The sequence below is a fragment of the Podarcis raffonei genome, chromosome 12 (assembly GCF_027172205.1).
Source record: "Podarcis raffonei isolate rPodRaf1 chromosome 12, rPodRaf1.pri, whole genome shotgun sequence".
Classification (NCBI taxonomy): Eukaryota; Metazoa; Chordata; class Lepidosauria; order Squamata; family Lacertidae; genus Podarcis; species Podarcis raffonei.
In genome coordinates this window covers 50,186,363-50,210,076 of record NC_070613.1, presented here as the reverse complement: position 1 = coordinate 50,210,076, position 23,714 = coordinate 50,186,363, and the positions used below count along the sequence as shown (strand labels likewise).

Below are 23,714 nucleotides of genomic sequence, written 5' to 3'. Positions count from 1 at the left end.
AGGACGCACTTTTCCCCCTCCAAAAATGAAGGGGAAATGTGTGTGCGTCCTATGGGGCGAATGCAGGCTTTCGGTGAAGCCTGGAGAGCGAGAGGGGTCGGTGTGCACCGACCCCTCTCGCTCTCCAGGCTTCACGGACCTCTCCGCAAGCAGCGGGAGCGCTCCCGCTGCTTGCAGAGAGTTGCCTACATGCTGAAGCCTGTGCGCGCTGAGATCAGCGCGTCCAGGCTTCGCGGAGCGCTCCCGCTGCTTGCGGAGAGTTGCCTGCATGTTGAAGCCTGCGCACGCTGAGATCAGTGCGTCCAGGCTTCGCGGACCTCTCCACAAGCAGTGGGAGCGCTCCAGCTGCTTGCGGAGAGTTGCCTGCATGTTGAAGCCTGCGCGCGCTGAGATCAGCGCGTCCAGGCTTCGCTCCCGCTGCTTGCGGAGAGTTGCCTGCATGCTGAAGCCTGCACGCGCTGAGCTCAGTGCGTCCAGGCTTCGCGGACCTCTCAGCAAGCAGCGGGAGCCAGCGCTGGGCTCCCACGGCTTGCAGAGAGCTGCCTGTTTGGGGGCTGGGGTCGGGGGAAGCTCGGGCGGGCCTCCCCCGCCCCAGCCCCGTGCCTGGGGGGGAAATAATTTTTTTCCCTTTATTTCCCCCCAAAAAAACTAGGTGCACCTTATGGGACGGTGCGTCCTGTTTAGGGCGAAAAATACGGTAGTTATATATGAACTCAGGACTTTTTTTCAGCTGGAACTTGCAGGAACTGAGTTCTGGCACCTTTTTCGGCTGGGGCTGTGCAACATGATGATCAGGTTGCTGCGGCGATTGTGGTTCCCCTAAAAAGCTCAACAACTTTGTATGGGCGCTCAGCTCAGCAAGTTCCTCCACCCCTTTTTCTAGAAAAAAAGCCCTGTACGAACGGATTGGGAAAGTAGGAGCCATACTCCTTGATAAGCGCACATAGAGGTTGGTATAGGGTACCTACCAAAACTCTAGTATAGCTTGAGAAGCTTCCCAAAGGAGGCTTGGATGAGATGCAAAAATTAAAGAACTACAGTACAAGTAAACAAGCTGCTCACATGAACAGCCAGCCACCAATAAATCTTTTCCTTTTTTCAACCAGGAACAGCTCAGTCTTCCTGCATGGCCACCAAATATATTTTGGGCAAAACTACCTGCAGTATTTTCTCTTCTCTCCCTTTTCATTCTGTCTTTCCACAGTCCCTTTAACAAACTGTTCTTTAACACCTTAACGCTGGATTAATTCATTTTTGCAGGGAATCTTTCCCCAATGAGCTCCAGTTCAATATTTTAATGAGATTTACTGTTGATCAGACTCAGACACCCAGCTTGAAGGTAAGAACATGCAAAGTTTTCAAAAACAAATGAGTTCAGTGCAAATTTCATTTATTAATATTTGCATATTTGTTGCATTCTGTGTTGCTGGTTTTCAAATAGTGGGTTTTGTTTTTATAAAATTTCAGACAGTCAAGCCAGCACTGCAAGACCAGCTTCGCTCTTTTTGGAGCTCCAAGGTTTTTGTCTGCATTATTGTCTTTTTAACCTACTATGTGTAAATTTACATTTTAAAAACGTTTACTTGTATGCATCCATATGCAGCTACTAACATTTGCAAGGAATTCTGAGCATGCTTTCCAATTTGAGATCAAGCGTTATGCTTTCGTTAAAACGTTTGACGGTAAACTTTACAAGAAAACACAACAAGAACAACAAAACGAAGTATGGCTGCCTAACACCAAGCTGGTTATGCAAACTCACTCTATCAAGTCTGTTCTAATTTTATGTTTGTGATTTCCCAATCCTCATTTTACAGATTTAGTGGCTCTCACAACTGAATTTATTCCTAAGCTTCTGGAAGTCCTGCTATATTTTGCATAGTCAAAATTAGAGAAATGGACCTATATTTTTAATCAAGTTCTTATTGCGAACATTAGCTGGAAAGAAGTAACGCATTGGAATATATAGAAGACAGACTACTTTCCTGCAAATGTGTAGTCGTCCAAACTGTAGCTTTGGTATAAATGCAACAAATACTAAGAATTTAAACTGAGGCAATTTGGGAAAATAACAAGCATATATACAACCAGTATTTTTTCCTCTATCCTGCACGCAGTAACTGTACACGGTCTGTTAAGAGCTTTTCACAAGACGGCACTTCTTTATTCTTGAACACGGTGCTGAAGTCACACACCTACAATTCTCCGTTTGTCTAAAGTGCAGCAGAATTTTATTGTACGTGATAAAGAGAGTTTGAGTTTAATTATATCGGTTAGTGGGAATCTTTTGACCTTGATTTTGCAATAGTTTTCTAGATTTAAAGGTAGGATTGCTTTGCTGAGTGTGAATTTCTCTAGTTGCTCATTGATACCGATCCTTGTCCCTTTTAATCGCAAATGGTACCTATTGTCGGTTTGCAAGCCCCCCCTCCACAGAGGCTGGTCCCTCTCACTGTCCTCGGAGCTTGCATACCGGTAACCTCCTCTGTCTGACATCCAGACAGACCAGGGAGATTTTGATAGGCGACATTTTCCCAAGAGTGGGTAAAATGCACACACCCCTTTTCCTGCTTCTTCCCTAGCAGGGAAAAGACAGACAGAAACGTCTATTTACATTATGTTTATTTCTGTCTACAGCACTAGAGAAAAACACATCCTTTCAGTTCAGTTCTTCTAGCAAGTCTGACAAACTTCCTGAACATGCGCACACGGAAGGTTTCAGATTACACTCTTCACAGAGACTTTTCCAGCCTGTGAACTTCCTGGGAAATTCTTCTTTCCCACAGATAGGCGCATCATGTGATGTCAACAATCTGGCTGTCGGCAGCTGCGATGTTTCCATATACTGACACCTATAGGATTTTGAGAAGGTGTCTGGAATTACTATAGGCAGGGGGGCATTATGTGTGTGTTTATGAAAACCTATTTCTGAACATAGGAAACACCAGAGCTAGAAAAATTTACTTGGCAGGATTTCTGTTGATGGAGAGAGGATAGTACTGCTTCAATAGCTGCCAAACTTGGGTGTGAGTGGGAAAGTACTGAATCTGAACTTATATTCGATTCCTGAATTAAGGAATGCAGTAGTGTAAAGCCCCAGGTCCTTCATAATACGCTTCAGTACAGAATAACATGGATTGCTGGGTAGGGAGCAACAAGAGGAAGGTAGGAATAAGGTCATCCCTCCTTGATCTGTTTAGCAGATATGAGCCTGATGTTAGACCATTCACCGTTTGCTTTTTGTGAACTACGAATGATGCTGATGCCTTTGTCAACCTCTGATATTTATTGTAAAGGGGGTCACTTGATGTTGAATATAGAAGGATTAGCATCCTTCTCTAACACTTACGTTGCTGACATTAATGTGGGTCACTTGTGCTGGTGCAACCTGTTTTTTTAGATGAGGAGTAGTAAAAAGGGAGAATAGGGATGGATATTAACACATACATAAAAGCACATAAATGAGAGAAGAGTATAGGTTCTTAAATGGCCTTTAAAAGAAGAATATTAAAAAGCAGCCCTTCTGGAACAAACCATAAATTCATCTAGTCCAACATTCTGTTTTCAATAGTAATTGAATGCCTCCATAGGTTCATAGGCTACAGCTCTCATACATGGTTTGTGTCAAGCTTATGGTATTCAGTGATATATTGCCTGCAAACATAAAGTTTTCTACTTAACTATTGATGGGCACATTCTCTCTGAATTTGTCTACCACTTTGTAAAAGTATCTAGTCTAGTAGCTGTCATGGCTAATTCCACAAGTTAATGCATTGTTTGTATGTTTACATCGGAGGACAGACTTCTAATGGAAGCAGGCAAAGTTAAGAGTCCATCAATGTTGGACATCACTCTAGTCAGGTGAAAAACCAGCATGTACAAGTGGTGGTCTGCCTTCAAGAAGTGATGCTACCAGTCCGTTACTTGTATCTTATAATTCTGGCATGCCAGATTTTGCTGCCACCTAGAAGGCCCTCTCCCTGGTGGTTACTTGCTGTGATTTGTTCAGGGAGGGCACATTGAAAAGGGCCTCTGAAGATTACCTAAAGGTCCAAGTAGGTATATATAGGAGTAGGTTATCATTCAAGTAGCCTGGCCCAAGCCATTTAAAGCTTTAGAGATTAAAATGAGCACATTGAATTGGGCCAAAGCATCAACTGGAATCCAGGACACATGGCAAAACACCAGCACAATATGATTAAAAAGGCCCGTCTCAGTTAACAGTCTCGACTGGAAACTGAAATTTCCAGATGGTTTTCAAAGGTGGCCTCATATACAACACATTACAGCATCCTTCACAAACCTGGTAGCCTCCTGATATTTTGGACTACAGCTGTCATCAGCCCCTGCCAGCATAGACACAACAGGGAGCTCATTAGAGTATGGATAATTTTAGTGAGACTTTCTTCATGCGAGGGCTCAGTCGATTTCTCATCTGAGAGGCCACCTGTGTCATCACTGGACCTTTGAGTACCCATAAAATGCAAATCTGATCCTCCTCCTGAATAGGTTAAATACCATTAAACAGTGGCATAGTGTGGGGTTTGGGCGCCTGCGGTGCTGACATGTTCCTGGATGGGACTCACACGCCAGGAACGAGTCGCAGAGAGAGAACAGAGCCCTCTGACACCGATGCCACCAGATTTTGAGAGGACGCAACCAGGCGCCCCCATGACAGGAGCCCTCTCAGGAGGCAAGCTGGGGCTAGGCCTTTCAGGCTTGGCCGGTACCTCTTTCTCCTAGAGAGAGAGGAGAGAACAGCTCCATGTCAGCTGGCCAGGCTTCCCCCTGGGCACCAGGCAGGCAGATGGTGCAGCGTGGTCCCACTTGGCTCCGGTGAGAGGTGGAGCCTGAACTGAGTCTGTTTGTTTGCCTTCATTGAAGCACCAGTTCTGAATACTCAGTACCTCTTCTGGATTTGATGCAAAAGGGACTGAAAGCTTGGTGTCATCAGCATATTGGCAATACTTCAGCCACTGGATGACCTCACCCAGTGTTTTATAGATGTTAAACAACATGGGGGATGGACTGTACCGTATTTTCCCCCTGTATTAGATGAGGGTTTTTTCTTTAAAAAATAAGTTATAAATTTGGGGTCGTCTTATACATGGATAGTTTATTGGGGGGACGGTTGATCGGTTGCAGCCGTGATCTGGAGATTGTCAGCGGTGATTGGGCGAGTGAGTGTTGGGTGTGGCAATGGCTGCCGCTGCTGCAGTTGGGCGGGCAATTGGAGGCTGTTGGTGGCGAGTGGGCACACGATTGGTGGGTGAGTGGGTGAGCAATTTTAATTGATTCCCCCCCCCCCCAAAAAAAAAAAAGCTCAACAACTCTGGGCACACCTCCCCCAAAAGAAGCTCAACAACTCTGGGCAATCCTCAGAAAGCTTAACAACTCTAGGTAATCTCCCCCCATTTTCCTAATTTGGAGTCCCCAAAAATAGGGGGCATCTTGTACATGGGAGCATGTAATGTCCAATATCCCACTCAGACCACCTGTCCAGAAAGATACAATTGTCAGTGGAATTAAAAAACACAGAGAATCAACAGGGTTTTGCTTCCCTTTTTTTATTTGGCCACAAATCATCATGACCATGGGAATCTGACAAGAAATGGGACTACAGTGCTGACAGGTCTCTTCTTTGTGTTCCTGAAGCCTTGAGAGTCAGTTCCCCCTCAAGTGAACCCCACATTTGCTGTGTGGATTAGAAGCTTTGCTTCAAAGTGGTTTGCCTTGAACTATCACAAAGTTGCTGTTCAAGATACTTCTTGACATCGCCTTCAAGTGTGCAGAACTTTTTGCATAGACCTTTGACTGGTATAATCTTCACTGTATTTTTATATTGAAAAATTCAAAGGTGTCTTCTACACACAAAAATGTGGGTGAAAAACCTGAAACTAAACCCAAATATATTCAATTTGCTCAACTGTTTGATAGAACTGTAGAGCTAAACTATCATAGTACTCTGTGAACTCTTGCACAAGCTCTTGTGTAAAGGTTTACAGGATGGTACTATTTTCTCTCTATTCACGGTTCTCTGGATTCAACACACTGATCTTATGCCTTTTTCTAAGCAGATTATTTCTTACAGCTTCTGTCGACATAACATGCAAAGAAAATGCATTTCTCTTTATCCTGTCAGGATACAACTGCAGGGTTGCTCCCAAGTAAAATAAATTCTCTTCCATTCTAACCTCCTCACTGATGGTTGCACTTTTCTGTACATCTATTTGATTCTCCTTTTTTTGCGTAGGTAAAGGTTGCAATTCTCAAATATATAGAGACACTTGCACAGCAGATGGACCCGGGAGATTTTATAAATTCAAGTGAAACTCGTCTGGCAGTATCTCGAATTATTACTTGGACAACAGAACCTAAAAGTTCAGATGTTAGGAAGGTATGTCATTTGTATGTTAGATGTGTAAAGAGGGTTTTAAGGGACTTATTTCATACCACAATATCAAGGTTTTGTAATAGTTTTTGCTACATATATTGCTTACTATTATAAAAGTCATTAACTCCCATGTTTTTGTAAAGGAGAAGAGCTGGTTATTATATAAACAGAAGCATACAATTTTATTGCACTCAGAAATGTTCTGTAAAAAAACGTATGCTTCAAAGATTTTGTTCAGATGTATATTTGCTGATGTCTTGCTTACCTAACAACTTGTCAGGGGACACAGCCATGCTGTGCTTTGCATGTTAATGTATATATACTTTCCATACACAAAAATTAATACCTGTGTATTCAAGCGCATGAATAAGTCTTACTTGCAAGTAGAAAGAGGTGCAAGTCCTTTCCACATAATCATTTCCGTTACTGATGTGACTTTCAGAATCAACTGGATACCAGGGCATGACCCAGACTTTGGGTATGATATAGATCACCTGAGGACAGGGAAGCAGGCCATTCACAGTAGCACCCAGCACACCAAAGCAGACTTCAAAGGAAGCACATGCATTCCCTTTTTAATTGTGTCCCTCACTAGGTGCATATCTGTGCAACAGGAAAGACCACAGCAATAGTGTCAGTTCCTTTCACCTCCCCGGTTCAGTTGCCTTAGCACTGAGCATAGGCACCTTGCATAGGTTGTTCAAGTTAGGACTGCATGTAAGGATTGGTCACTTAGCTGGCAGCCTCCAGAGATTGTACATGCGTCAAATGGAGATATTCCATACTGGTGGTGATGAAAGCCAGTCATAAAGCTTAATCCATATTGTGCACTCACCGGTCACATCCCAGGGGCTGGAAGTGACTTGTTAGGCAGACAGAACCTGGATTTCCTGTCTTGAAATAGAACATTGGTAACTGGATCCAGGGTTATGCATTTCAATACGTTTATGGTTGAAATTTTTACTCTAATTAGATACTGTAAAGGATCCTGGGTTCTTAGTGATAAAAAGGGCAGCTTAACAATTGAATGGATGAATAAAACATAGATTGGTCATTCCCTGACTGTGTCCCCAAGTGGATCTACTCTCCCATGGACATGAATTAGTATGAAGCCAGTACACAGCTCTGTTCCTCTGATTCCCTGACCCCATTTGAGAAGGACCTGGTTTTGTATATAAATGGCAATTAGATTTATTGATATGGGAAAATGAGTAGTTCTTGACACTTGAAACCTATTTGTCTTAAGGCTAGCCTATTTATTTTAATATGATATGCTCTTTTCCCCCTAGGCTGCACAGTCAGTATTGATTTCTCTCTTTGAGCTCAATACCCCGGAGTTTACAATGTTGTTGGGTGCTTTACCAAAAACTTTTCAGGATGGTGCCACAAAGCTGCTTCACAATCACCTCCGGAATACAGGAAATGGTGGCCAGGTATTTTCAGGTTTTTACATTATTCCCCATTAAAAAACTTAAAGGTATAATGACTCTAATGAAGATTAAAGACGTGGTTGTCAACGGTCAAAAGTATCATTTGATAGCATAGGGGTGGGTGTTGAAATTGCCTTACTGGTTAAACTTGTCAGCTGGATTTTTCTCAAGCTTGCTAATATAAATAAAGTATTGTTAAATCTACTTTTCTAAATTAAATGCTGAACCATAGAATTAAGTGTCTTAATGGAAAATATCTTGTTCCATTAAAGGGGTCCATGGGAAGCCCTTTAACAAGGCCTGTTCCTCGCTCACCAGCTAGTTGGTCTAGCCCCATCACTTCCCCAACCAATACATCCCAAAATACTTTGTCACCAAGGTAAGAAACAAAATTATATCTTCTTCCACTAATTTACTGTTCACAAAATGAGTTTTTCAACAAATACAAAATTGATTAAAAGCCTTTAAGTGCAATAACATGTTGAATTTAATGAGACGGGCAGGAATAGTCAATATCCTAATAGTCTGCCTCTCCTTATCCTTTGTAATCCCCACAATGTGTGTGAGAATCCTCTCCTCCTTACTTTACACTGCATGCTCTCACATCATTTCAGATGTTTTGTGTCATGAAGTGGCTGGACACAGAGGACTGGTAGGAGGCACCAGCTGGGGAAAACCCAAGGAATAAGGCTTTGAGCCCAGGGAGTGGTAGTGGGACAATGATAAGTTGTCAGAGGGATAAGCCTGGGAGGAGGTGTCAGAAACTGAAGAGGTAACAGGGTTTAGTGAGCGGGAAGAGTCTGTGGCAGAGAGAAGTGCAAGAGCAGAAGCAGGGGAGAAGGTTGGCTAAGAAGCAGAGATGAGTCGGGCTGGTAAAGAAGCCAGGGTGGCTCCCCCTCCTGCTGTGACCAGCTCCCCTCCCCACTGGTCTCCCAGGACCAGGAGAGGTATGAAGTGGGAGGAGCAAAGGTAGGCATGCCAGCGCAGTCTCAGATTACTTGGGAAAGACCTGGGAGCTACCGAGAAGAGTTGCTGTGCTCATTAGATCTGGCACTCCTGAGCAGACCTTGTTTCTTCTAACTTCCGTGTGATTTCTTGCTGGCTCGCTCCTGACACTTTGCTGCTCTTTAGGGATGGGCCATGGCTCAGTGGTAGAACAGGTACTTCAACTGTTTAAAGTCTCGTGTCCAATCAAAGGATGAAATAGCAGTGCCTGGGGATCTGCTGTCAGTCAGTTGGACAAAATGTACAAACAGTCTGCTTTGGCACTAGGCAACTTGTTGTCTTCCTATAGTTCTCACTTGAGAATTCATGCAGAGGAAACCAGTAGAGGACTCTGTCATTCAAGTTAAAAGGGAAAAAACCTGTCTTTTTCATTCTGCAGTGCATTTGATTATGACACAGAAAATATGAATTCAGAAGACATTTATAGTTCTCTTCGTGGGGTGACTGAAGCAATTCAGAACTTTAGCTTCCGCAGTCAAGAAGATATGAATGAGCCCATGAAACGGGATCCCAAAAAAGAGGATGGCGATTCAGTGAGTATTTCAGTTAGGGGGTGAAATAAAAAAAGGAACCATGGGGCCATTCTGCCATATATGTGGCTGCTTATCAGAACACATGTCGGGGGGGGGGGGGACAACCATGGATAGGAAGCTCCTTGATTCAGGCATTAACCAAAGAATATGAGACTACTTTAAAGCAGCAGTGTGGTGCAATTATAAAAGGAGATTTGTAAACTGAGGGTCTTCTCCTATGCCTTCACTTTGAAACTAAACTAATCTTTGTTAAAACCAAAGCATGTTTGGTTTACACTTATATTTTCCAATCAAAGAAAGCATATATTACTCATTTGTGTAAAATATATATATATATATATATGTTGGCTTTATGAAAATAGTGTGAACCTAGCTGTAAACTTAATCTTTGAAAGAAATCTATAAAATTCTGTTTTTATAATGTGCCCTTTTCTATTTAAAAACGATAACTTCGTAAAAATGGTCAACCAGAAGTTCTACAGATCAGTTTGGTTTAGAAGCTTTACTGTGGGTATAAATGCTTAATTTCTGGATGCCAATTTTTATGCTAAATGGTGATATTTTAAAAGCCACATAAAAAATAGCTAAACTTTCAAGATTGCTAGTAAAATACTCAAGAATGTTTGCCTGGTATTTATGTACTACTAAAACAGATGTCTTAATCTGCCGATTGTGTTAATGTGCTTTTGTATATCTGTTTGTCTCTTTCTGTCTTTCTTAGATTTGCAGTGGGTCTGGAATAGTGGATCTGCGAGCAGGAGGTGGTGCCACTGATACAGGCCGAACAGCTCTTGACAACAAAACCTCATTGCTTAACACAATGCCGTCTCATTCTTCCCCACGATCACGTGATTATAACCCATACAATTACTCAGATAGTGTTGGTTCATTTAACAAATCAGCTTTAAAAGAGGCCATGTTTGATGATGATGCAGAACAGTTTCCTGATGGTAAATCTAGTGTTTTGCTAACAGCATTGGGGAAACGGTATATGGAAGGAACTGTGTGGGTAAAAACAAAGAATTGTTATTTCATCCAAGTAACATGCAAAAACAGCAACCTTGGGGAAAAAATACTTCTAGCAGGCTTCTTGAGGTTGAGTGAAAACTTGATATCCAAAACGTTGGCTTGAAAGCAACTAGATGTTGTCTTTATATGCAAGATGAGATGAGATTTAATTTTTTAAAACAGCTGTGCTGTTTCCAAATAGATTTATTTCAGCAGCTAAACATTTTACCTTAGCCTTTTTGGGATAAAGGAAACACCTGTGTCAGTGGTGTTTTACTGGCAAAATATTTCTAGTTAGAACTGTTGTGTGTATTGTCTAAACTTCAACTTTGGAAAGAAGACATACACAGCTACATTTGGCTCATTTGAAGCTTGGAATGATAGTTGCTTGACGTAGGGTTGCATTCAGCACAGTACTAAGAAAGACTGTTCCATCAACACAAGCATTTCTTCTTGCCCTATGGAACAATATCCGCACCCTTCTGCCCTGCCTCTGTCCTGGCGGTTCTCCTGCCCCTCGTGAGCAGATTTGGGGAGACTGCGAGGGGGGGGTTCTTGTTGCACAAACGGGGATCATTGTGCTGGCTTCCACTAGTGCAATAATTTAGTTGAATACAGCCCATACATCCCTTCATTTCTAATTTCTTAATGTATTATTACTACTTTTCCCTGCTCTTACTCCCCTTCATTTTTGCCTATGCTTTTTATTCATTTATTTGTGTGCTTGTTAGTTTAGAGCAGGGTTTCCTGAACCCAAAATTGGGTCTCCATCTCTTTTTGAACTACCGTTCCCATCATCCTTGATCACTGGCCCTGCTAGCTAGGGATGATGGGAGTTGTAGTCCAAAAACAGCTAGAAACCTAAGTTTGGGAAACCCTGGTTTAGAGTATTTTAATGCTGCTCTTCAGTCGAATGGGCTTCCAGGGCCACATATAAAGTAGACAATTCCTCTCTTTAGAGATGGGGAGGGAGGAGGGGGAAAAGAAACAGGTTCCAGATCTTAAACGTTATTAGCAATGCTCAGCTGGGGTACGAGCAGTTCAGATAGCCTGATGGAACGGCCAGATGAGGAACAGCGGTCTCTCAGCATAGTTGATGGAACCAGCCCTGCTCTCTTTCTCTCCAAAGCAGCCTGATAGCATGGTTGCTTCTATGTGATGGTTGAGGGAGAGCCACCATCAGATCATCTCTCAGAATAACTGGATGGAATAACTGCTTCACTTCCACCAGTTAGTGGCAATTTTTGTGTCACGTGTAGCTGAGTTATTATTGCACCATAACTGGCTCTAGGGAAGGAAGTGATTCCGACTCTAATCTCTGGCAGTATTTCTTCAAAGAACCAGGCTCCTAGTAAGTAAATTGAGAAGAGGTCCCCCAGTCTCTAGGTCACTGTCTGGCACAAAAGTAGTAGAGGGATTTAGCAGAAAGAAAATCCTCCAATCTCCAGGTTATGCATCAAATAAAATAAAATGAGTGTTGATTGCCTCTTAGAGTGCTTGTGTGCTGTAAATGTATGGTCTGAGATGTACATCAAATGCTAAAAATAGGAGTTCTTTTTAATAATTTTTCATTTTCCTTTTGTCACAGAACATCCACTGGACCATTCTGACCTGGTTGCAGAATTGCTGAAGGAACTGTCAAATCACAATGAGAGAGTAGAAGAACGGAAAGCTGCTCTCTACGAACTAATGAAATTGACCCAAGAAGAGTCTTTCGGTGTTTGGGATGAGCACTTCAAAACAATTCTGCTTTTATTACTTGAAACCCTTGGGGACAAAGAGGTAAAGTTTTAACATAGGGAAAGCCAAAACCGTTTATATGTCTGCTTTACTTTCCTGTGACGTAATTGGATTTGGGGCAAACCTGATACACATATTCCCCTTGAGAATGTCAGGATTACTGAAGCTTTGCCCTGGTAGGACATTGAGCAGTGCATCCCAGGCAGTGTTGTTCAGTGTTGTTGTTCAGTATTTTTCTTAAAATACCAAAATTGATAATCAGTACCTGCCTGGCAGGGAGAGGATATGTCACAGGCTGCAGTAGAAGCTAAGGTCACTTAAGCAGTTATATCTTGCAAGTGTAGCCTGTATTGCACTTGCAATAATAATATAATAATAATTTATTATTTGTACCCCGCCCATCTGGCTGGGTTTCCCCAGCCACTCTGGGCGGCTTCCATAGAAACAAAAAATACACTAAAATATCACACATTAAAAACTTCCCTGAACAGGGCTGCAATGTGTTAGCTGAGCAATTTTACCAGTAGCAATTTATAGAAAACATTTCAGTGTTAGTTTTAGATGAATGTGATGTTCACCATAGAAGTTCTATCAGGAAAGATTGCCTGGATTCCTGGCAACAAATGTGTAACTGCAGAAAGAAATTTATTGTGGAAAAGCCCTTTATTTTCAGAGATCCCAAAGGAGCAATTAAATACTTGATTCAGTTCTGGAAATATGGAAATATTTTCACTGCTGAAAATATTCAGTTTGAAGTTGTGCAAAGAAGACTAAACAAAGTATGTTTGAACTTTCAGCATGCAATTAGAGCACTGGCATTGAAAGTTTTAAGAGAGATTTTAAGACACCAACCAGCAAGATTTAGAAATTACGCAGAGCTTACAATCATGAAGACACTAGAAGCTCATAAGGACCCCCACAAGGAGGTTTGTATAACTTATTTTGACTTGTGTTGTCCTTGAGGATGTGACTGAAGAAGACAAGGTATTTGTCATAAGAGTACAAAGCTTCTGAATCTGTAACATTAAGTCACAGTGAACTCTAAGAAAGGTAGACTCGTGTTTTCGATTAAAAAAAAATGTCTCCAGTACCACAGATTTTGTGGAGAGGAGCTAGTTCTCAGTGGGAGCTGGGGTATCCTTTAAACTCAGTTTCAGCAAGACAGGCATCAGTCTTGTAACTTGCAAACTATTTCCTATCAAGATTATCTGTATCACTATAATGCAATATTAATAAACTGTTATTCCTTAAGCACCTAGTGGGTTTATATTGGTACTAAAAACTTCCTTACTTGCATGTCCTTTATTCAGCTTTGCTTTTTACACACCTTATGGAAATAAAAACCCTTATAAAGTCACTGCCAAGTATATATTCAGCAGTAATCAAGTTTCAATTGTATAGTAGCTGAAAATCATGAATTAAAATTTGAAATAATGTGAATCTGTACTGTCCTCTTGTTTTCTAGCTAGCTTCTTCTTTTTTTAAGACAACAATATAACTGCAGTATGTGGAGTTAAAATATTGATTGATTTATCAAAATTAATTGATTTAATTGTTTAGCAAAGCGTACTCATATTTTAAAGTTATGATGCCAAGTACTTTTTGGAAAAAAAGCCCACTTCATTGAAATGCTGCTATCCTGAACAAAAAGTATTTGCAGTATATTTGCTACCAAGTTTTAAGGATGCACTCAAAATTGAACAAATGTGATTTAATTGCTTGAGTTTCTGCTTAATCTTTTAGGTTGTAAGATCTGCTGAAGAGGCTGCTACAATGCTGGCCACATCCATTAGCCCAGATCAGTGCATCAAAGTACTTTGTCCCATTATCCAAACAGCAGATTATCCTATAAACCTGGCTGCAATCAAAATGCAAACTAAGGTGATAGAGAGAGTACCTAAAGAAACACTTGCTCAGCTCTTGCCAGAGATAGTACCAGGTCTAATACAGGTAAGAAAACATATAACAAATGAACAGCTAATAACAGATGAAAACCTTAATGAATCATGTGTGTCGCAAATAATTTAAACCAAATAGTCTTTTTCCTCTGAGACGACTCAGTTCGCAAGCAAACTTGTGCATTTAATAGGTAGAGTATATTTATTCAGTATCTGAATTCTTTGCTACCATATATCATTCCATCAAATAATTTTAGGAATGAGATTTCTAGCCCATTTAAAATGCGTTAGTGATTTCTCTTTGTGTTAATATGTTAAGTTTTTTAATGCTAACTTTTCTTGCTTTCCAGGGCTATGATAATTCTGAAAGCAGTGTTCGGAAGGCTTGTGTCTTCTGTCTTGTAGCCATTCATGCAGTAATTGGTGATGAACTGAAACCGCATCTCAGCCAACTCACTGGCAGCAAAGTAAGTCGAAACTTGTGACATCCAAGAGCTAGTCTGAGTGCAACAGAGAGGGGGAAGCAATATGTGCTGTGCCATTCTATGAATTCCATAGAAAATATGGTGTACTATTCTGGACTAAAATGTTACCCAGAATAGACCTAGCATTTAGGTGAAAGGAACTAGGAAATTGTATTATAACATGGGCAATTAAATGTACTGAAATCATGAATTTTAAAGAAGGATTGTAATATTGTATAATAAGAGATCCTGACTGCTGAAAGAGATCTGAATGCTGAAAGACTGAACAATAAAAAAAATGACTAAGTCTAACCCCCGGTCAAATGTAACAAGAAACAATGAGAGCAAGCCATAAGAGGCCTTCTGCTTATGTGCCTCCTTTCTGTTGTTTGGTCTTCTGTGGCTGCAAAAGGAGACCCAAAGCTTCCTGTGGCGTCTGAACTTGGGGGACTGTGGTTTGTTCAAACAATAGTTAATGACAGCAAGCCTGGATCAAATCATGGTTTCTGATTCTGGCTTATCCTCAAACCACCATTCCCCCATGCTCAGATTGCACAGGAAACTGTGGGTTGTTTAAAACCCAAAACTTTCTCCTATGGAAGAGAGGAATTGTGGGAGCCTAAAACTTAGAACAGTGCATTCTTGTAGCAGGAAACCATGGTTTCCTTCCCATTGCATCTGAGCCAAGTCTTAACATCAACTCAAGTATCCCAACTGCTCATATCCTGTAGTTAACATGTGAACAATACACCTGTGTTATGGTGAATACTTGTCTGATTCCTCCCCCATATACTAATGATGCAAAGCAGTTAAATCTTCATTCACTATTTAAACTACAGCTCCATTTTACAACTCTCAGGAAGTCCCCACTCCATTGTTGCCATCATTCCTTATCAAATGTGTTTTTTCTTGCTATTATTTTCCTTATAAACAGCATACAATTGCTTGGTCCGTCCCCCCCGACTTTTCTGTAATTTAAATATGTCTTGAATACTAAAGAGGACATTTACTGAATTAAATCTGCAGATGAAGTTGTTGAACCTTTACATCAAACGTGCACAAACAGGCTCTGGAGCAGGTGACTCAGCGGCAGATGTTCCTGGACAAAGCTAGTGATGATATTGCTCGCAGAAGAAAAGACACATCAGTAAAAGGAAAAGTCTCAAACTAAACTTTTGGAACTCTTCATTTTTGTTGGAGGTTTTTTTTTCCTTTTTCCTTTTTCCCCCCCCTTAATGGAGGGCTATTCTCAGCCTGCATGTGACTGTTGCAGTTATTCCATATCCAAGGGAAAAGAAAAAACAGTATTAATATCACCTGATTGAAGCAAAATAAATTTTTAAATCTAATCCATCATGTTTTCTGTTCACACTCCTCTGTGTGTCTTCCCATTAATTTTCATCAGTGTTACTGTACATTTTTATTTTTTAAAAAACAACCACCACCACCACAAACCTAATTAAACAGGAATGCTTTAAGCTTTAAAAGCTAAAATCTAAATTTCCTTGTTTTTCTTTGGCTACAAAGTAACATGACTTTGTATGGCTGTTTTTATTCAATGGCTATGGGTGTTTTATTTTTCTTTACTTTCTTGAGCATAAGAACAAAGCCGGACTGGTCTGAATTGCAACTCGGTCCCTGTACTGGAGTTGCATCCTCATGGGCATGTCTTAAGTCAGATAATAGAGTTTGAAAGCAAGCAGTGCCCATTAATTAAAAAGAAAAGAAAAGCTGGATTGATCCAGTATCTAAACACGGCTCACAGTTGAGTATGTTTGTCCCATAAATAAAAATTCCGTGCAAACTAAGGAGGACAAGTCAATGTGGAAGACATCCTATTCAGAACACAGTGTTGCAGAACTGGGGGAATGTGACGCCCTGCTTTCCCAAATTCAGGTTAAGCAAAGTCACTTAATGGATATGAACCATTCTTGTCACCATCCCTTCCTCAAGCAGGATGCTTCAGAGTGGAGTGCTCTGCACAAGCATGCTCCGTATGTATTTATCTTTATCACTAGAATGTTTCCTCTCAACCTAATTACTGGAACTAATCGTTCTACCATTTTAACTCGCGTAGGGATATAGGACAGCAAGCACTGCGGAAAGCTTTTCAGCAACGAATTTTTATTTTTTTTGCAAGAACTGGTGTTTGTTCGTTGACTTACAGGGGGAGGGCTGGGGAAAAGAATCACAAGCACTATAGATCTTGAAACCCTTGGTTGGGGGTTTCAATTTGAATTATTTGGGAAGGCAGCACCAAATTTATTGCATGGTTTCCTTGAAATGGTGTCATTGAGACCATCTGGATAGAGATGTGGAAATGTTTTCAGGTTGTTTCTGTACCTTTTTTTTAACTTTGTTGTGAATAATGCATCTTTGTATTTATGGATTTCATAACTGAGAGAATGAAAATCAAGAAAATGTTCCCAAAAGTCTTCTGTTTCTCAGACTTAACCACCATCTACCGAGTTTCTTAACTGAGAGATGGGAGTGAGATCAGCACCCTTCTCACAATGGCTAGAACCTAGATCTTGTGACCATAGTTACATAATCTAGTTTTAAGGATTGTGTTTTTATAGGAGAGAAGATAGCAGTGCCAACGATTCTGGTTTTTCTGTGCTAGGCTAAGATTCTCTCTACCTCTCCAGGGTGGAAACTTTTGACTGAGCTGCTACCCATAATGTCTTGTGGGGAAAAAATTGTCTATAGAAATATTTTTTTATTTCATTTTTGTTCATTTACTATTGTGTATTCAAAACCCAATTCTTTTAACATGCAGCCAAATACCATTTTTAAAAGAGCTAATAATACTTTATTTGCTAATTACCTTGAAAAATTGAATACTTGGAGTTACATAATTTAATAAATTACTTTGACTTTGATCAGAAGTTGTTCTGACTGGGAAAGATGAGAGTTGTGGTTATAAAAGAAGCATTTGCTGTTGCAGAAAGCTGTTTATCTGGGAAAATATTTTAGAAATATATGTAAAAAAAAACAACCTTAATTGTCATTATTCGTCACTGGCTTTTTTTAGCAGCTTCATCAGGAAAATAGTCTCCCCTTTCTCATTTCCATATGTGTAACATTCTTGTTTTCTACTGTTCTATTACATTGTGTATTTATAGTTCTCTGCTTACCATTGTGCATATACAGGCAATAAAATGTACATAACATTACTTGAAAAATTTAACTATGTATACAGCTGCATTTCTGCTTTATTTAGTGGTAGATCTTACCGTTTATGGTACTTTATTTTTAACGATACTGGTTTCCTCTTTCTTTTTTTGAAGGACAGACAGTTATAATGGACTAGTGTTGTAGGAGTACGGAAATAAGTTGCTCAGATGTAAGTAACTCCCAGTTCCAAAATGCAAACAGTACAAACAAACAACTAAACGTAGTTACAACTGATTCAGGGAAAACAAAATGCTAATCATACTCAAAAGCTAGCTCCTTAGCTTCTGTTTATTTAGAATCGATGTCTCTTGTGTTCTTTTGTCCCAGTTGAGCAAGAAGTCCACATGCATTGTTGACATGCTTGTGGGTACACAAATCTATTTGCATGGCCTTCATCTGTGCCCTATTGATCCAGAGCAACCGGTTGTTTCGTATGATCAGTTTCTTGAAACTATTGCTGTATTAGAACTATTATGTGGAATTATCCCATCAAACTTCCTGCAATGTATTTAAGAGCACAGGCTCAGTATGAATTGGACTGTAGAAAATGACTAAGTAACTTAAGGTATCAAATTAAACTTTGGCACCAGGAATAATTGATAATGCTAAAATGGAAATGGCAAGTGTGTAGCTAGGCTACCTCAGGGAAGATGCCCCCGTTTCTAGATCCCAACTTGAAAACCTCTGCAAGTGAGAATTGTGTGGAAATACTTCTGAAACTGACCTACCTAACCCATGTTATTCATAGTTTAATGTGTCAGCATATTAATCTGCAGGAACAATGTACGCTGTCCTAGCAATTCTCATCAGCACTTTCTTTTCAGTTTTTTGTTGTATCATTCCTGCTAATTCATCCAAAATTTCATTCTCTGCCATGTATTTGGAAAGCAGGGATTGATTAGGCCTTCTTCTCTGTACATGACACACATCTAGAATCCCCCGATCCTCAAATTTGTTAAGAAAGGGAGAGTAATGGATGTCACACAAATAATAGGAAAACCTATTACTGTTGCCCAGCAAAGCATAAACTACTTTGAGCTAGGCTATGGTAGTTCTAAGGGACGCGGGTGGCGCTGTGGGTAAAACCTCAGCACCTAGGACTTGCCGATCGCATGGTCGGCGGTTCGAATCCCCGCGGCGAGGTGCGCTCCCGTCGTTCGGTCCCAGCGCCTGCCAACCTAGCAGTTCGAAAGCACCCCCGGGTGCAAGTAGATAAATAGGGACCGCTTACCAGCGGGAAGGTAAACGGCGTTCCGTGTGCTGCGCTGGCTCGCCAGATGCAGCTTGTCACGCTGGCCATGTGACCTGGAAGTGTCTGCGGACAGCGCTGGCTCCCGGCCTATAGAGTGAGATGAGCGCACAACCCTAGAGTCTGGCAAGACTGGCCCGTACGGGCAGGGGTACCTTTACCTTTACCTTATGGTAGTTCTAACAGAGTATGGTAGTCCCAGAGACTGTATCAGATAAATCTGAAGCTTAAGAAAAGGTTTCATGCATTCATTAACCAGGCTCCAACTAAATATGGTAAGAAAACAGCAAACCTAATTGGCACCTGGGGCAGCCTTTAATGTGTCTGTTTCCTCCTTCCAAGTGAGTCATCTCAAACCGCAAAGATTCTGTGTATAATTTGCATATAGCAAATCAAGGGAAAGTGCGTTGATTCATATGTTTCATCTCTCGTTAACATGCTTTAAGCATGAAGTGAGCTTTGAAACCTGCATTTAACCAAAGCTATAAAGGAAGAGTTTAAAGTGTGCACTTTCACTTGCACATGACTGAACATGATGGAATATGTGCACATGATCGAACATGACTGGCCTCTTCTTTTGAAATGTTTCTTGCAATTATGAGGAAAACTGCAACGTCCCAATTTTTGAACAATAGGCATAGAAATTGCCCTCGGGCTGTTCTATGCGTTGGCTATGGGTATTGCTCATTTTGTCTTGCTTTCTGTTGTGGAAGTGACTTTACCATTTTGGCTTCTCCCTGACTGAGGGAGAGGCTAAAGCAGCCCCTCTATACCAGCATTTCCCACATGATATCCACCAATTGTCTTGCACTACAATTCCCATCATCCCTGACAGTACTGACTGAGGTTCATGGGAGTTGTAGTCCCGACAATATCAGGAGGGCATCAGATTGGGAATGTTGCTCTAGACACACATTTAATTGTTGGAATAATTGAAGAGTGAAAAAAGACCATGAACTTAAGAAACTAACAGAAGTGCTTATTCCATCTTCCAAGGTTCATTGATGTTTTTGTGCCCAAGAAGATGTTTGCTGTGGAAATGCCATCTCCCGTGAAGGGAAGGGCGGTATTTACACACTTACTCTATAATAACAAAACCCAACAAAACCCAGTGAGAATGCTGCAAAACATGCTGCTGCCACATTCAATCTCGTTCATTACCTCTGAACTCTTAACTTACAAATAAACCAATAACTGGGGTACAGGCATGATACAAAGCCAGTCAGATATAGATATTATATTTAACAAAGGTACTTAAAAGTTTATTTATTGCAAACCTATCTGGTTACTTTAAAATAGTACCGTATCTTTAAATGAGTATGTGCTTGTTACTGTTCCCAATTTACACCAATTTTATTTTAACCAACTGAACTTGGAAAAGGCTCAGTGGCAGAATCTGGGTTTTGCGTATGGAGTTAACGTCACAGTTAAAAAGACCTGGGAGAGAAACATCCAAAGGGGAAAACTCAATACCACTTGGAGAAAAGAAGAAGCAACACAGCAATCCATCTATCTATTCAATTTGTATTTTAAATAACATTTATATACAAGATGGTTCTTTTTAACATACAGGTGGTCGTAACACATTTTGCATAACACTTGTGCTACAACCATCTTTCCAGGAACGTTGCTAGAATTTCAGGTTTACTGCTTCGCCTGCAGACACAATTGTAAGGTTCAAGATGTGTGTTAAATAAAGAGTATCTCCTTGTGTTTTTCCTTTGAGAAACCACTGGGCATTTGGTATGAAGCCCAAGAAATGCGAAATGAACACAAGAACCTGATGTGGGCAGGGGTCGAGGAAGGGGGGGCGGGCCACCCCGGGTGTCACCACTGAGGGGGGTGACAAAATGGCGGGCAGCACTCAACCCGGGACCTGCAGCGCACCCAAGCCACTTGGCTCTCCTAGGAGTGACACGGTGGCTTGGGCGCCCGCAGGCTCCCCGTCAGCTATAGGGCGGCTGAGTGGGAGGAGGCAGGCCCCACGGAGCACACTGCCCCAGCTGGCCCCGCCCCACAGGCTGCTGGCCCCACCCTTGGGTGCAGGGCATGCGTGCCGCCCCAGGCGCCCGATCGGCTTGCTCCGCCGCTGGATGTGGGCAATAAATATTGAAATATACTTGGGAACTTACTGAATGCTCAGCATTCTCTACTGCAGCAAGCTTTCATGTGACTGTTTTTTAAATGTTTGTATTCATCTTTCAAGGTTAATTGGAGGACACTGATGTACTGCTTTTTAAGTCTTTGGGGGTGGGGACTAGCCTAGAGATTGGAGAGGGGAACCATCATGCAGTTGCTATGAACCGCCTGAAGAATTTTAGTTTCTTTAGCTGTCTTACCATTTTTTTCATTGGCTAAAATGACTCAATTAAATTTACATTCGCGCATAACTAATAGAGGCCTTTTGGAGATGTAGCCAAAAATATGTAAAAATTACAATTTAATAAATGTGACTATGCCTTGTTAAAAGGAAAGATGAGATTAACTATTTTTTCCTGTTACGGTAGCATAGCAAAGCCAATAGCCTTAAATGGTAACAGATGTACTGTTAAGCTTATATCCACCAATTTACAATTTCCCCTTTCTGATTAAAATCTGAGCACACAACCAAACATTCCCACTGCCCCTACTTAACTGTGGGTAGTGCCTGTTTTATCATACCTGCGCCTAGCATCTATTTTCTTCAAATCTTGCCTTTCTAAAATGGCTTTTTAGAATTGCTAGGCCACAGACACATGCGTTAGAATTATTCAGGGTTTTAGCCTCATTCCTTGGGCCCCCGGAAGCAGGCTAAATGCATCTTGGCTTTAATGCACAGGTGCGTAAACACTTGCACATCATTTCCTCTTAATAGGGAACACAGATGATTGAGCATCAACAGGAATGGGGCCAAAGCGGAATTACGGAGAGTGGAGGGAAGTATCAGCATGCTTGGGTGAACCCTGCAGTATGCAAAAATGCGTGTTTTAAAGGGTTACACGCACAAAATCGACAAACAACCTAATGAGCCTGCTCAGCGACCTCTAAAAGCCATAGGACGTTGTGCATCAATTGGAAATGGAATAGAGGGTGAATTGGCCATTTCAAGCACCTTACAACTTTATATTGGTTGGAACTCTGAGTAGGAGCACAACCATTGGATGAGAATACACTGGAACTCTGTATTCTATCCACTGTTATGTCATTTTATTGTTGAACTTGAGGATGTTTAAGGTTAGCTGATAAATAGCTTTGGGAATAATGGCAGTACTGCACATGCTATTGCAGAGTAAAAGGAATACAGGGAACGAAACTTTGATAATATGCATTTCAGCGAAGGGGAGCTCCATTGATGCTATGGTCTAAGAATAACTCTGTGCAAGTCTACAAGTCCTTAAGCCTCATATTCCTATTTCCATCTATGAAAATTTGGAAGTTATACCTAGCACAGCCCATGCTGGTTTCCCCCTTCTTCCTGAGACATGCTTCTTTATCCTCCAAAATATGGACTTTTCCCCTGTAGGGAGATTTGCAAACTGCATCTCTGTTAGGGAGTTTCTGCACTGCACCATTTTGGGAAAAGTGGGGTATCAGCAAAGCACTTGTGTTTTTCCATTCTCCCTGCTTCTGTGAATCTGAGTCCAATTTTGTTTTGGGGAAGCATACAAAAAAAGAATTGAACAGAAATTAGTAATGTTGTATCGCAGGTGTGCATGCATAGACTCTGAAGGTTTGACCTAAACAGCTGGTTCTGTCTCCTCTCTCCCGTAATCGGCACACACATAGTTAAGACCATATATTAATCCACACCTCTCAACAATCTTTCTGCAATCTCATAGGAAGAAAGGGGAGATAATTTCTTAGGCAATAATGTTGTAAACAAAAATCTGCCCTTTTCCCCTTATGGGATATCCAAGAGCCCATATAGAGTCCTTATGTAGGTTCCCTATTGGTAGGAGAAAATAACAGAGGCCAACCAGAGAATATTGAGAAGCAAAGCAGCTAGTAAGCCTGATCTTCATTGATCTGTTGAAACAGGGTCCTTGTTCACCACACACAGGAGGGAGGAACCCAGAACAATGGTGTGCAAGCCCTTATATAGATTTTTGAAATTCCCACCCTGTAGATCAAGACCACCCCAGAAACATGCATACATACATCACAGAAGGGGTGTAGCTCAAGACCCCCACCCCCAGATACATCATACCTACATCACAGAAAGGACCATTTACAGGAGAAATCTGAATGCTTTGTTTACCTCCTGTCTGCCAGGTTACCTGTTTAATGGTCACTTTATTGGGTTGCCTGGGGAGCCTGGCCAGTCTTCTGTAATTATAAATACTTAGTTCCTGAGCCAGGTCAGGCTCACACCCTATTCATATCTTGAATGTGCCCTAAAGACAGGATTTGTGAGGAAAGAGACAATGGGGAGGTTTCCCACTTTGACCTTGCAGAGAAATAATTGAGGTCAGTTTGGGAATAAAAAATGGTTTCAGGTCGGTCTTCCTGTGCTGATCTATGTACGTGCTTGGTTGGTACACTTATGAACATTTAACATATATCTAAGACCTCAAAATTCCTATCACAATAAGAACGGTAGTCTAATTCTCACAAAGCAGATGAAGTGGATTTTATTTTGAATGTGAATGACAGGGTTTGAAGCCTCTCATATATACAATTACCTGCTCTTGGGAGATGAGAGTGTTGGCCCATCTCTCCAATGTATAGTTAGTGCTGGGTATTTTTCTCCTGTGCCATTTTTTTCAAGCATATTAATATTCCACCTGCAATCCAAAGTGATCTACATAAAGGACAGCTTGACCACCTCTCTCCTGAT

General features: G+C 41.2%; 1 protein-coding gene across 40 annotated transcripts in view; it reads left to right on the top strand.

The window, feature by feature from the left end:
• The window catches only part of CLASP2 (cytoplasmic linker associated protein 2), a 122,356-nt gene extending 104,694 nt beyond the window's left edge, over positions 1-17,662 (top strand). For 19 of the 40 annotated variants that reach the window (XM_053410210.1, XM_053410209.1, XM_053410219.1 and 16 more), the window contains 12 exons: positions 1,261-1,339; positions 1,468-1,518; positions 6,254-6,397; positions 7,684-7,827; positions 8,097-8,203; positions 9,209-9,362; positions 10,084-10,312; positions 11,959-12,152; positions 12,908-13,036; positions 13,854-14,060; positions 14,359-14,475; positions 15,499-17,662. In XM_053410210.1, the coding sequence (XP_053266185.1) occupies positions 1,261-1,339; positions 1,468-1,518; positions 6,254-6,397; positions 7,684-7,827; positions 8,097-8,203; positions 9,209-9,362; positions 10,084-10,312; positions 11,959-12,152; positions 12,908-13,036; positions 13,854-14,060; positions 14,359-14,475; positions 15,499-15,585 (1,642 nt within the window). In that variant the 3' untranslated portion in view covers positions 15,586-17,662. The remainder of the gene's footprint in view (positions 1-1,260; positions 1,340-1,467; positions 1,519-6,253; positions 6,398-7,683; positions 7,828-8,096; positions 8,204-9,208; positions 9,363-10,083; positions 10,313-11,958; positions 12,153-12,907; positions 13,037-13,853; positions 14,061-14,358; positions 14,476-15,498) is intronic. The other 21 variants (XM_053410218.1, XM_053410227.1, XM_053410222.1 and 18 more) reach the window with 3 other exon arrangements.
• The last annotated feature ends 6,052 nt before the right edge of the window (positions 17,663-23,714 follow it).